Source organism: Barbus barbus, assembly GCF_936440315.1.
Source record: "Barbus barbus genome assembly, chromosome: 44".
NCBI classification, from domain to species: Eukaryota; Metazoa; Chordata; class Actinopteri; order Cypriniformes; family Cyprinidae; genus Barbus; species Barbus barbus.
The window spans coordinates 21,551,118-21,566,277 of record NC_136722.1 but is presented as its reverse complement, the minus strand read 5'-3'; the positions used below and the strand labels follow the sequence as shown (position 1 = coordinate 21,566,277).

Below are 15,160 nucleotides of genomic sequence, written 5' to 3'. Positions count from 1 at the left end.
GAAATTAATTTTGTTGTTAATACCAGAATGGAGAAGGCTGGAAGGGAGGAGCTCTTGATGACTGAAAAGGAAAAGGTTGTCAACTACCGTATCGGCTGAGGCAAAGCAAGTCATCTCATTTTGATAAAAGATTACTAAAATTTGTCCTCATTTGTAAGTCGCTTTGGATAAAATCGTCTGCTAAATGACTAAATAATAATAACAGCCTGTTTTCATTTGCTCCAATGATTTGTGCACAACATTGCAAAGAATGTGCATTAGGAATGTAAAGAATACTCTATTCAAATATTAAAGCACAGTGTGAAATCTCTCATCTGTACCGTAATAACTGCCTGAATAACAAAAGAAATGTTTGTAAATATAACAATGTGCACTGTGAACATGTCATTATGTCTACGACATAAAATTCACAAACACAATGTAAATGTACATAAAAGCTACCTGCAGTCATATAAATACTGACCTTTAACCCTGGACTGCATTTAATGGACCCACTAATTAATTTTTCAAGCGAGCGTCCACATTTGGTTTTAATAATTTAACAACTGTTACATTCACTGAAAGAAACACTGTTGGGCTAAAAGGCTTTTTGATGTTAAAAGACTGTCCTAATACTTTCTCATTCTGCTTTAATTGGCTGAGTTAACAAATCAGACAGCTTGTTTTCTGTCCCCTGAGACACATTCACCCAAGTGTGCACTTATCACACAATCTACTTCTACATTTCAGGGGGAAAAAACAAGCCGTTATGATTTTTTGACTCCGGATCCCATTAATATTGAATTAAGTGTTACTTAAAATTTATTGGCCGCATCCACTTCATTGCCCAAAAATGCTGAATATATTCAGAAAGAAGTCTTAAAATGTAAGTTTGATTGTGAAACCTGTTCTACTTCACTGAGATACTGCACAGACCACGATTAGTAATAGTAAATATACTTCATGTAGCACAATCCTCCTGAGATCTGTGAATGCCAGTTTTAGGATGTTTAGCTTTAAAATGTGGTTTAAATCTGTATGGACACTTTGTTACATTGCAGTGTTATTAAATTGTGTTGAAATGTGAAAATGAAGTCTTGTGATGTGCTAATTCCATAAAGCTCTTTTATGTGTTTAAAAAACATCAACGATGCACAGTTGACCCTTCTCACAGACTATGACAAGATATTATTAACATCTAGCAAAAAAAATGTTTACGTTTATTACGCTATACTTGGTTTCTTACCTTGGCATTAAATTACTCAAAACTAGTTAAGTGTTTAATACACCGGCTGTGGATATAAATGATATTGTGGATTTTTTTCTTTTGCAAACAGCAAGATAAAAATATATTTGTTGTAGTTTCCGTTCATCACTATAGAAACAATTACCAAACTGGAAAGCCCTGGAAATGTGAAAAAATATAGAGATTTTAAAAACGATATGCTTTCTCAATAAAACTTATCTGCTAGTTGCCAAGCTTGAGAATTTTGATATTATTAAGAAAATGTTTTTGAGTTTGTCAAATGTTACGGACTAACTTTATGGGTTGACGGGTAACAGGGTTGACAATTTCACCATTTTGACACAAAATTATCAAACAGTTTGACCTTGATTTTAATATTTATTTGAATGAAAATCATTAAAATATTAACCACAATGTACCCAACACTCAATCCATATACTCTTGACAAGTCATTGGAGATCAAATACAGATAAAAGTTTTCTTGATAATGGTGCTGGTCACATAGTTTTATGATGAACCCATTTTTAGTTTTCAAGGGGGTGTTTGGTTAGTCACATAGTTGACAGAAGTTTTGTGGACATGAGAGAAATGAAATATGATAATAAATTTAAACTCAATCTGCTTAAGGTATTTAGATTGCAGAAACCAATAATCTTGACTTCAATGCTTTATTCATTACGATGAACTAAAAAAAACAACTGTAAATTAATTTAAGGGTCATAAAGACAATTTCAAGCAAACTGAAAAACAAGTTGCACAAAATAAGTATGTATTCTCATAATGGATCAAATATTTCTGAAGAAAATTGTTAGAAAAAACATAATTATCATCAATGGACATGAAATGTACCCTAAATTTTAGAATGACTCATAACTTGCAGCTAGCGCAGATAAGAATAATTACCAATCCCAGACATCTGTGGGTGGAAGGGTTGAATCATTTCCGTAGATATCATCACGCCAAAAATGACGAACTGAAAACAATCGCCTTGACTTGTTCCAGCGCTTGGCCCATTCATTAATTTATTTTCGGTACAGAATCTCACAAAGCATTTTACATATATGTACATATTATATTTATTATATACACACTGTAAAAGCTAGAGATTTCTTTTAAAAAATATATACATGATCAGCATTCATACATACAGTACAGACCAGTAAATTGAGCACTATTTTGCATTGTGGCGTTGTTAGTAATTCTCCATACCAGTCTGTTACCGCTTTATCCTGCTAAAGCAATCTGTACTTTATGGCAAACATGCATATAAGATGATAAAGTGTCTCTTTTAAGCCTCTAGACTCTCTCTAGTGTTCATGTGAGCTTCAAAGGTTTTCGTTTCCTGGATAAACCATTGTTCCTGCTGTTACTGTAGTCTTTCATGCCGTGGCTTGTTTCATCTGAGCGTTCTCTCCAAACACTTGTTTAAAGTAGGCCACATGCTCCTCACAGTGCTCTCCTGAAACAGGAAGATGATGTCAGAGGAAGTCCACTCATGTGCTGATGTTTTCTGCTCCAATCAATGAAAACCAAGTATATCTTTACACCCTGGTTTGTTTGATTTTGATGTTCAGCCCATTTTGTAAACACAAACTCCATTGATCAAAATCACTTACCTTGGTTGAAACCAGGATTACCACGCAACCGCATATTCCTCTGCTCGAAGAAACGGAAGATGGTGTAGAACAACATAGTGTCGTTTGTTTGCCGCGCGGCGTCCAGAAACTTCCGAGCGGAGACGTTATCGTGGGCTCCGACGCTTCGAATGAAACGCAGAGCGCCCAAAACCTGCTGCTTGGACAGAAGAACCTCCACGATCTCATCATTAGCAGTGGAGAGCCTCTGAAAAACACAAACACATGTGGATCACTCCGGATCAACAGCAACAGGCAAAATAAAGCTTCAACCTGTTTTTCTTTTTACCTTCAGCATGTCCAGAGAGAGCTGGTGAGCAGGTGGATACGTGCTCTCGAGAGACAGCAGCAGACAGGCCTAGAAACATCATTAAGAAGTTCTTATTGAAGCAAAGCTTTATAGAGGTTTCCAGACAAGAGGAATGTACATAAATGAAAATTCTAGTTTAAGAAATTGAGTTAGACTAAACTGTAAACTCACCAGTGGTTTGGAGTCGCTCAGGACGTGATACTGAAGAAATTGGTGCAGCGTGTAGAAGAGGTTGTGCTGGACCAGAGTTTTGATGACTAGCTCAAACAAATAATGCTGGAAAGGAAAAATAAAGATGAGAAGAGTCATTGTACCACATACAACACAACTTTGACTACTATGCAGTTTGTCTCTATTATAATTCTTTACTAAATAATGCAAATGTAACATTAAATTCTGAAAAAAAAACATACTCAAACCCAACACTACAAAAAGAAAACAAGCATTTGTAAAAGCTTATATATTAATTATAAGCCTTATTATACCATATATATTACTTGTCAAAATAGAATTGCTCACATGCAAGACATTAAGGCTGGAACTATTACTTTAGTATTAATTATATACCATCACAGTATATTTAAATATAGTTTTCATATTTTGAATTGGCTTTTATTTTATAATTTTCATTTATATTACTTTAAGTTTCAGTAACTTTCTTTTGTCATTTTATCTTTATTTACACATGTATTTTATTTTTAATATTTTAGTTCAACTTTATTTCAGTTAGTTGCCAGTGCAACATTTGTAATGCTCATTTAAGTTGTCTAATATTTATATTTATTTTATTTCAACTTTCAATTAATTTTTTTTTTAATTGTTTTAGTTTTATTTAAGAATAACAACACTGAGCAGTGATTCCCAATTCATCTTAGCTGAACCCTTTTGACAAAAACAATTGTTGAAAAATATTTACTTCTCTTACTTGCAGATACTTGCTTGAAGGAATTGTTCACCCAAAAATGTTGTCATCATTTACTCATGTTGTTTCGAAACCTGTCTGAGTTTCTTTCTTAATGACCCCAAAAGAAGATATTTTGAAGAACCAAATAGTCGTTGGTCCACATTGACTTCCATAGTAGGGAAAAAAATACAATGGACAACAATGGGGACCATAAACTGTTTGATTACCAGCCTTCTTCAAAATATCTTCTTTTATGTTCAACATAAGAAAGAATCTCATAGGTTTGGAACATTTTTGGGTGAACTTTAAATATTTCAATAACTGAACAACACATTTGCATGTTCATGTTTCTCTGATGTTGGTTAATGGTCACATAAGTTGCAAGTAAACAAATCAAATATTTCATATTTTTGTACATTTTCTATTTTAAAACTATTGCCTCTAATTTATTTATTGCAACAGGAAGATCAGATCAGCTGCCTAACTCTCTCGGTTGATCTGGTTCATCAAAATGAAATAATCTTTTATTCAAGTAAGTTTGTTCTTTTGAGTGGCTTAAAATTATATATTTTTAACAGCCATCTTCCCCAAACACATTCAGTTTTTGTAAAATTAACCTAGATCACCGTTTGTAGATGTGACTAGATCTTCATACATTTATAAAAAGCTTATCCCATTGCACTCTCTCTCTCTCACCACTTTTTCCCTCCACTTTCGTACAAATAAAGCCTAAAAAGCTCATAAACAAAGTTTGCTGCCTTAAGCTACAGTATGTTCAGTTATAACTGCACTGAAACCTATACGACGTTCCAAGGGGGCTGAACCTGCGGTTGGTGCAAATGTGAAGTATCTCCTAAATGTCAGATAACAAGTAAACAACTGCATTGCTATTCGTAATATTCCCACATATTTCGTTCAAAGGCACAGTTTAAGGAACGTCCACAATAAAAAAAAAAGATGTTGAGGGGTGAAGTGTAATGCTGGAGGCCAAAGCAAAGATTATCATCAGTTACTGAAAATGCTCAAGCAGAATGTGTCTAAGCAACCGAAACGCCAAGCAAAACATCCAACAAGCCCCAACACCTGGGTCAGGTGAAGGTGAACCTGGGATATCATTTACAGTTACTCCAGAGCTTACGAATGGAATGAATATTTCATACCAACCTGTGAAACTATTACCTATGTTTATGGTTTTGCAATGTTTACATGTTAAAGATCCTTTCAAAAGATTTTCAGCTCTGATTGTAGGTAAGATATCCTGATTTCTCAAATGGACAAAGCTCAAAAGTAAAAAAAAAAAAAAGAGGAATAGTTCATCCAAAAATTACGTCACTTGCATTACATCATTTGCTTACCATTGGATCCTCTGCAGTGAATGGGTGCCGTCAGAATGAGAGTCCAAACAGCTGTTAAAAACATCACAATAAACCACAAGCAATCTATATGACGCCAGACCATCAGTTAACATCTTGTGAAGTGAAAAGCTGTGTGTTTGTGGGAAAAAAATCCATCTTTAGGACGTTTTTAAACTCCAAACCTTTGCTTCTGGCAAAAATACAAAACCCTATCCTTAATAAAGATTTCTCCAGTAAAAAAAAATGCTTCTCATCTGAATCAGCAGAGAAATATGCACAGATCAAGCACCAAAACGGTTGTAAACAAATACATATTGGTGGATTTTGATGTGAGAGGACAACATGAGATGGACTTTTTTACTGTAGGAAGCTTTTTTATTATTATTATTATTATTATTATTATAGACGGTTTCCAAGTTAAGACGTCATATTGATGGATTTGTTTCTTATAAACACAGTTCTTCACTTCACAAGAATTTAATTGATGGACAGGAGTCATGTGGATTACTTGTGGGTTATTGTGATGTTTTTATCAGCTGTTTGGACTCTCATTCTGACGGCACCCATTCACTGCAGACGATCCATTGGTGAGCAAGTGATGCAATCCTAAATTTATCCAAATCTGTACTGATGAAGAAACAAACTAATCTACTTCTTCAATGGCCTGAGGATAAATATATTTCCTGGAATTATTCATTTTTGGGTGAACTATTCCTTTAAAGACCTCATTGTGTTCATACCTGAACGGGGATCTGAAACTGGTTAAGAGAACGAATGTACTCCATGAGAACTGCAATGATGAACTTATGTTTCACTCCCTGTTCAAAGAAGACAATTTATGGCATTAGAATACGAAATAGCAATCTATTCATAACAATCCTTCAGACAGAGATCTCTGAGACCTAAATAACTGAGAACAAATGCACATAGTTAAAACAATTGCATCCTTAAAAGAAATACAATGCTTGTATACCACCTTCTCAGTGAAGTCAGACAGCACGTGTGTGTACATGTCTGACTGATCTATCACCGCCTGAGTCCGGACCGGCCTTTTATAAGAAGTGCTGGAGCGACTGGGCCCTGATTCCATAGCCTGAGGAGAGAGAAAAACAAGCCAAAAATATAATGAAAACAACTTCTATAAATACTACATTCATACAGTGCCCTCCAAAAGTATTGGGACAGTGAGGCCAATTCCTTTATTTTTGCTGTAGACTGAAAACATTTGGGTTTGACATCAAAAGATGAATATGAGATGAGAGATTAACATTTCAGCTTTTATTTACAGGTATTTTCATCTGGATCTGATACACAACTTAGAAGATAGCACCTTTTGTTTGAATTTTTCATGTTACCTAAAGTATTGGAACAGATAGAATTAACATAGATTAAAGTGAAAAAGACTTAATATTTAGTTGCAAATCCTTTGCTTTCAATAACTGCATCAAGCCTGTGACCCATTGACATTTTGTCTTCTTTTGTGATGCTTTTCCAGGCTTTCACCGCAGCCTCTTTCAGTTTTGGGGGGTTACTCCCTTCAGTCTCTTCTTTAGCAGGTAAAATGCAAACTCTACAGGGTTTAAGTGATTGACTTGGCCAGTCTAAAACCTTCCACTTCTTGCCCCTGATGAACTACTTTGTTGTTTTGGCACTATGTTTTGGGTCATTATCTTGCTGCATGATGAAGGATCTCCCAATCAGTTTGGTTGCATCTTTCTGTAAATTGTCAGACAAAATATTTCTGTAGACTTCTGAGTTAATTTAGCTGCTGCCATCATGTGTTACATCATTAATGAAGATTAATGAGCCTGTCCCAGAAGAAGCGATGAAAGCCCAAGCCATTACATTACTTGTGTAATGTGTACTATAATGTACACCTGTGTTCACTGTGTTTCAGATGAGCTTGTATGTTTGGGATCATGAGCAGATCCTTTCTTTCTCCAAACTTTAGCCTTTCCATCACTTTGGTCCATAAAATCAGTCCATAAAACCTTGTCCCAGAGTTTTTGAGGCTCGTCTCCTATTCTTCTTGCTAATGAGTGGTTTGCATCTTCTGGTGTAGCCTCTGTACTTTTGTTCATGAAGTCTTCTGCGAACGGTAGATTGTGATACCTTCACTCCTGCCCTCTGGAGGTTGTTGCTGATGTCACACACAGTTGTTTTAGGGTCTTTCTTTACAGCTATCACAATGTTTCTGTCATCAACTGCAGATGTTTTCCTTGATCTACCCGTTTGAGGTCTGTTACTTAGTACACCAGTGGTTTCTTTCGTCCTCAGGAGATTCCAAATGGTTGTACTTGCTATTGCCAGTGTTTGTGCAATGGTTTGATTGATTTTTCATCTTCTCTCAGCTTCACAATTGCTTGTTTTTCACCCATAGACACCTCTCTGGTTTTCATGTTGGTTACACGTCTAACTAACTATAAATGCAGTCTGCACGGATCTGAAACTGAGCGCAGACATTCAGTGCTATTTATTGTTTGAATAATCAATTAATAGGACACACCAGGGCAACAAAACACACCTGTCAGTCAAAAAATGAAAAATGGGTGGGTTCAAACAAAAGGTGATATCTTCTAAGTTGTGTATCAGATCCAGATGAAAATACCTGTAAATAAAAGCTGAAATGTTCATCTCTCATCTCATATTCACCTTTTGATGTCAAACCCAAATGTTTACAGTCTACAGCAAAAATAAAGGAATTGGCCTTACTGTTCCAATACTTTTGAAGGGCACTGTATATAGAAAATACAGTATAATAAAACAATCTGTACCGACCGCAGTATACGCTTGCTCTGCATCCAGGTACTCTTTGTACACTTGGTTGAGTTTATCAAACACTGTGGCCACCACAGACAGGTTCCCTTTATCTCCTCCTGTAAGCACTGAGGAACAAGACACTGGTTTATTACACATTATCCTAATGTATAGTATATTTCAAACATCATATCTTACTCTATCAGGCTTGCTTACTTTGCGAGCACACAGACAAGATGACCATTTTGCAGTCTCGTCTCCGCAACAGGAAGTCCATGAGTTTGCCTTTATCCTGCAGGAGATTCAGCGTAGGCTGGAGCTTCACCTGGAGGTACCACAAATATCCTGACAAACAGAGAACATAAATCACTCTCCGTCACGCCAGATTGGATTTCATTTGTGCATTGTTTAGTAAAGTACCTTCACTGGCACTGATGATGATATCTGGTTGAAAAACACTCCAGGAAGATGAGTCTTGAATGTTAAGGAAAAGTTTGAGAAGGGCAAGTAATTATGGTATATTTCACATTTGAACATATGGTACATTTCACAGCTCAACTGTAAGGATACAAAGTTCACAGGGCACCGGAGCCTGACTTGGAGCGGCCGCAGGTCCTGTAACGATGTTGAAAGAAAATTAGGTTCCTTTGCACTCTCAGAGAAGCATTACGTACAGAAGCAGCCATAGTTTACCGTCAAAAGTGTGGTGCCACTTTCTAAATTAATTACAATTCACCTGAGTGAGGGATTTTGTAGGGGTTGATGGATAGAGCAGGAAGCACAGGCTGATGCACATTTAATGCACCATCTAATTCCCTCAGTTTTATATCATAAATTAGTGAAGTCTGAAATGCAAAAAGACACATGCATTTCAAACAAGGTTCAAAGCAGATCAGTCAGAGGACTAGCAAAGCACATTGTGAGTGATTAATTCATTATGGACATCATAATGAACTCCACAAATGTGTTCATATCATGTGATTAGGAGCTTAAAAGCATGTCAAACTCACCTGTGAGCTCTGATGGTGCACCACAACTAGATTATCCACCACGTTCAGGGCAAACTTGCCCGTGGTGTTTAGTTTGAGCACATGAGTCTTCTTACATGTGCCTTCTCTACAGTTAAAAGAAAGAAGGAACAGGTCAAATAGATTTGAACATTGGAAGAACAGCACAATTTTTATGGGACAGTAACTTATCTATTGTACCTGGGCAGATGATGAAGGACCACCTCGGCTCCAGGACTGTTGGTGGTTCTGGAGTGATGCTTCAGATACATCACATAGAGCTGATCATAACTACAGTTGAGAGAAAGAGCGTGACTGCTGGACTACTACTAACCCACTTATCTTTTGCAGAAAGATATTTGTTCAGATTTAGATGTCTAGTGTTGTCTCAGGTGTTCATACACAGGTCTTACATTGTAGCCATAGCGATGTCACGTTCAGAAAGGCTGAGTTTGGCTGGTTTGGGCACCGCTGGTAGTTCAATCTCAAACTTGGACATCTTTGACATGGTCGCAGTCTAGGGAAAGTAATGTTAGGATTAGAGCAGTATGTTTTGAGATGTAATAATCTAGAATCAGAGTTACTGTTGCCCTCTTGTGGAAGGAAGTCTGCAGATGCAAAACTCTTGCGTGCTTTCCATCAACATTAAACAAGAAGACATCAAACTCACCTTGAAAGCAAATGGCTGCAGCACATTACCCTGTACAGTGGTGGAAAGGAGAAGAACGGCCGTCTCTGGGCAATACATGTACCAGTTCACATTGATGCTCTGGCTCTTTAAGAGCTTCAGGGTTCGTTTATCAGGCAGCACCTGAAACAGAGGGAAAAAAAAAAATCCGTTTACCTTTAGTAAATGACTTGTTTTGTTAAAAAAAGAAGAAGAAAATACTTCAATCAATTTACTGATGTAAGGTGTCACCCCACCTGATAAAATTCTATTCCCTGATCAGTAACAAATACAATCTCGTTCCAGGTGGTCCAACAAAATCCGAGAATACTGGCATTCTTCGTCTGCAAAATAAATAAAATAAAATACAGTACATTACCAGTTTCACAGATTTTGGGTCAGTATGATTTTTCAGTAAGTAAGTCTTATGATTTAAGGCTTAATTTATTTGATCAAAAATGAAGTAAAAACAGTAATATTGTGAAATATTTTTAGAATTTAAAATAACTGTTTTCTATTTGAATATATTTTAAAATGTAATTTATTCCTGTGATGCAAAGCTGATATTTCAGCATCATTACTCCAGTGTCACATGATCTTTCAGAAATCAGTCTCAGGAAAACATTTATTAGTATTAGCATTATGTTGAAAACAGTTGTTTAATAGTTTTGTGGAAAGCATGATTAATTTTTCTCAGGATTCTTTGATAAATAGGAAGCTCAACAACAGTATTCATTTGAAATATAGAATCATAGAAATCTTTTGTAACATAATAATTTTATGCCATTTAATGCATCCTTTCCTTTCTGAATAAAACACTTTTTATTCTTACTGAATCTTACTGACCCCAAACTTTTGATTGGTAGTTTATACATGCATACATACATGCGTACATAAATTAATTATAGTCAATCTCTGTTTGTGTAGAGATGTACCTTGCACTCATGGGAAAATTCCAAGTGTGGATAGTCAGGAATGAAGTTCATGAAATCCTAAAAAAAAAGAGAAAGAAAGAAATTCACTGTGCACGACAACTGCATTTATTGCGACAGCAGCCATCAATTATACTTACAACTGATCTTGGAGTGCGCTGCACAGCTAAGATTTTGTTCCCCAATGAGAATTTGATACACTTCACCTCTCCTTTGTCATCCATTCTGTCAAACGAAACAGTTTATGCTTACCAATGTTGTTATTGTTAACTAAAACTATTAAAAACATTTTCAGTAATTTAAGTAAAGCTAACATAAAATTAAAATACAAATGTTAGATGAAACTCCTAAATTTAAAAATAAACTATTTTATTTTACTAATTTAATTTAACCCTAACCCCAAAATGCTAATTTTGTCATTGATCACTTAGCCTCGTGTCGTTAAAATTAACGACATTTATTCAACAATTTGTCTCCTCTTTGTCTCTCTGTGTGGCGCCAATTTGTAGAGCATCCGATGGACGGAAAGTGCATACGCTATTCTCAATCATCAGTAACGCATGGATACGCTGTATCCGTTCAAATCAAAGCGTAAATAAATGTACAATACATATCCATGCGTTACTAATGACAGAGAATAGCGTACGCACTTTGCGTCCATCGGATGTTCTCCAAAATGGTGCTACGCTGACACAGAGGGACAGAGGAGACAAATTGTTAAATAAATGTCGTTATTTTTATTTTCTTTGTGTACAAAAAGTATTCTCGTCGCCTCATAAAATTCAGATTGAACCACTGATGGCAGATGGACTATTTTGACGATGTTCTTAATACTTTTCTGTGCCTTGACAGGGAGTGTTATTTACTATGCAGTCAATGGGACAGTCTCAAGCCTTCCGGTTTTCATCCAAAATATCTTAAATTGTGTTCCGAGGACGAATGAAGCTTTTACTGGTTTGGAACGACATGAGGGTAAATGATTAATGACAAAATTTGCATTTTGGGGTGGAGTATCTCTTTAAAATGACTAAAACTAAAATTGAAATCAAAATAAATTAAACCCAAATATAAAGATTTAAAATAATAAAAGTATTACTTTAAAAACTTAATATAAAAATAAATGCAAATAAAAATAAATATTAACAAATACTATATAAATAATTCTAAAATAACACTGATCTTTGCATTATGTATATAGGATATACAGTGCTGCTTGAAAGTTTGTGAACCCTTTAGAATTTTCTATATTTCTGCATAAATATGACCCAAAACAACATCAGATTTTCATACAAGTCCTGAAAGTAGACAAAGAGAACAGAATCAATGAGAGGAAAATATTTTCTTTGTCATTTATTTATTGAGAAAAATGATCCAGTGTTACATATCTGTGCGTTGCAAAAGTACGTGAATCTTTGCTTTCAGTATCTGGTGTGACCTCCTTTTGCTGCAGTAACTGAAGGTAATGTTTCTTGTAAATGCTGATCAGTCCTGCACAATAACATGTAGGAGTTCTAGTGCAGAACCACTTAAACTCTGTGATGTTGGTGGGTTTCCTCCTATGAACTGCTTGCTTTGGTCCTTCCACAACATTTTAATTGGATTAAAGTCTGTACTTTGACTCAGCCATTGCAAAACATTTACTTTGTTCTTCTTTAAACATTCTTTGGTAGAATGACTTGTGTGCTTGGGGTTGTTGTCTTGCTGCACGACCCACGTTCTCCTGAGACTCTGTTCTTAAACAGATGTCCTGACATTTCCTTTAGAATTTGCTGGTATAATTCAGAAGTCATTGTTCCATCAATGATGGCAGGCTATCCTGGACAAGATGCAGCAAAACAGACCCAAGCCATGATACTACCACCACCATGTTTCACAGATGGGATAAGATTCTTAAGCTGGAATGCAGTGTGCTCTTTTCTCCGAACATAATAGCTTCTCATTTAAACCAATGACTTCTATTTTGGTTTCATCCATCCATTAAACCTTTCTCTAGTAGTCCTCTGGCTTGTCCACATGATCTTTAGCAAGCAATTTTCTTTTTGGAGAACAGTGGCTTTCTTCTTGCAACTCTGCCATGCACACCATGGTTGCTCAATGTTCTCCTGATGGTGCGCTCATGAACATTAACATTAGCCAATGTGAGAAAGGCCTTTAGTTGCTTAGAAGTTACCCTGGGAACTTTTGCATCCTTGCAGATTATTACACGTTCTGCTTCGGAGTGATCTTTGTTGGTCGACCACTTCTCAGGAAGGCAACAGTGGTCTTGAATTTCCTCCATTTGTACACAATCTGTCTGAATGTGGAGTCCAAACTCTTTAGATATGGTTTTGTAACCTTTTCTAGCCTGATAAGCAACATTGACTCTTATTCCAAGGTCCTCAGTAATCTCCTTTGTTCGTGACATGATTAACTTCCTCAAACATGATCAGACTTTGATAGATGCTTGTTCTTTGAATAAAACAGGTCACGTACTGACATTTGATAGTGACTGAAATCACCTCTGCACAGACTCTAATTTCACCTTTAAATTAACTGCTAATCCAAGAGATTCACATACTTTTGCCTCTCCCAGATATGCAATATTGGATCATTTTCCTGAATAAATAAATGACAAAGAAAATATTTCTGTCTCATTTGTTTGATTGGGTTCTCTGTGTCTACTTTAAGGACTTCTGATTATGTTTTGGGTCATATTTATGCAGAAATATAGAAAACTCTAAAGGGTTCACAAACTTTCCAGCAGCACTGTAGATGCATAAAGAAAGTCTAGTGGATTTACCGGAAAGCCACTGAGCTCTTGTCATCTGGCCCTTTAACCACAACACCTGTGGCCCCACAAGATCGTACCGCAAACACCTGAAATCACACAAAACACCAACTATTATACTCAGAATCATAAATTACAATTGAGAAATCATTCAATCCCATAGTGTATAGAAAAGTATCATTTGATACCACTTTATAGCCACAGCACTTCTTGATATATGAACAGATCACTACATTTTATCCCAAACAACCATAAACCTGGTGACTAAAATACACATAACAGGGTTACAGTCATAAACATGCATCTAAATATCAATATATTCGTGAACATAAGCGAATCTAGTTATGTATTTAATGCATTAAAAGGTCATCTCCATGCATTGAACTTGAAGACCACTGCATAGTACATTTACCTGCCTATCTAATCATTTGTTATTACGTTTTATGGAAGCATTTATCTACATCTATATTATGACTGTGCCCATCGAGACAGCATTCAAAATGTTGTCTAGGAAGACAGCTCATTAGATTTTGAGACACAGCCATGATATCGCTTTATAATATCATATCATTTTTACACTTCATATCATTACACGTGTCCTCACCTGTTTATTCGCCTCGTCGAAAAACACATTGTTGACGCTGGATGCGTTCTCAAACTGCACGGGGTTTTCACTGAGCTCTAGATAATATTCCTCACTCATATCGTTTAATGTACAGTCGTTTATTCCGCAGCTTTGTGCTTTTACTTCAGCTGGTGTTTCCACTTCCGCGTCCGCAACAGTGAGGCAGTCATGTGATGCTCAAGCGGTCACGTGACGTCTCCTCAGACGCGCTACACTGTAACAATAAACATGGAAATTCAATTGCTTTTATGAGATCATATCGCCTTGGTATTTTTTAACATTTCATATAAGTTGTTCTAACAAATCAGGGATCTACATGTTTAAGAGAATTCAATTTCGGACATTTTAAGGCAAAAAGTTAGAAAAAAAAATAAGTTAGAAAAAGCAAAACTAAGTTTTAATTCATTTAATTAACATTTTTATCAAATTAAATAGGGCTTTACTGTTTTCTCACTTTTAAGTATTAGTCCTTCTGAAAGTGGATTAAAATCATTGTTTGTTACATTTTTTTTCTTCAAATTTCAATTAATAAAAATAGCCTAATAACTATTTAAAAATTTTCAATAACAGTAGGCTAATATAGGCTATTTAAGCAGTGTTGGGGAGTAACGTAATGTAACGTAATTACGTAATTAAAGTAATTGTAATTAGTTACAATTACTAAGAAAAAATGGAAAATGTTAAAGATTACAAAGGGGGTGACATCTGATTTGTTTCACACACACATACATATTTAATTGATTTCTTTCATAAATTGCAGTGACTGCTCTAAAATATGAAAGTTTATACTGTAACATGCTTATCCGATAACTCTTATATTTCTTATATGGGTTTATGTATATGCTTTATTTTTTTTAAGATTAACAGTTTTTTTCTAAGGCATTGTTAGATTCCAGTGTTTCCCGTTATAGTTATGCAAAGATTTGATTTCAAAAACAGTATCATAGCTATTAAACTATATCTTATGATTTTAAATC

General features: G+C 35.6%; 1 protein-coding gene across 1 annotated transcript; it reads right to left on the bottom strand.

Annotated features, from left to right (window-relative positions):
• Positions 1-1,586: 1,586 nt before the first annotated feature.
• LOC306863143 (regulator of MON1-CCZ1 complex-like) lies at positions 1,587-14,356 on the bottom strand. Its single transcript, XM_079406347.1, has 20 exons — positions 14,163-14,356; positions 13,571-13,647; positions 10,932-11,016; positions 10,795-10,851; positions 10,117-10,203; positions 9,863-10,003; positions 9,606-9,709; positions 9,394-9,483; positions 9,196-9,301; positions 8,922-9,030; positions 8,756-8,800; positions 8,606-8,659; positions 8,402-8,530; positions 8,207-8,313; positions 6,405-6,521; positions 6,169-6,246; positions 3,341-3,445; positions 3,149-3,217; positions 2,842-3,067; positions 1,587-2,684 (listed from the first exon to the last, which is right to left on the bottom strand). The coding sequence occupies exons 1-20, from the start codon at positions 14,259-14,261 to the stop codon at positions 2,605-2,607; spliced, it is 1,965 nt and encodes a 654-aa protein (XP_079262473.1). The 5' UTR covers positions 14,262-14,356; the 3' UTR covers positions 1,587-2,604.
• Between the last annotated feature and the right edge of the window lie 804 nt (positions 14,357-15,160).

What these genes read in the sequence shown, in the direction of transcription:
- LOC306863143 (XM_079406347.1), bottom strand. Translation starts at nt 14,261, where the DNA reads ATGAGTGAGGAATATTATCTAGAGCTCAGTGAAAACCCCGTGCAGTTT. An exon ending in AGCGCACTCCAAGATCAGTT is followed by an intron (nt 10,852 to 10,931) that starts GTAAGTATAATT and finishes CTTTTTTTTTAG; the next exon opens with GATTTCATGAACTTCATTCC. An exon ending in CTTGTCTGTGTGCTCGCAAA is followed by an intron (nt 8,314 to 8,401) that starts GTAAGCAAGCCT and finishes CTTGTTCCTCAG; the next exon opens with TGCTTACAGGAGGAGATAAA.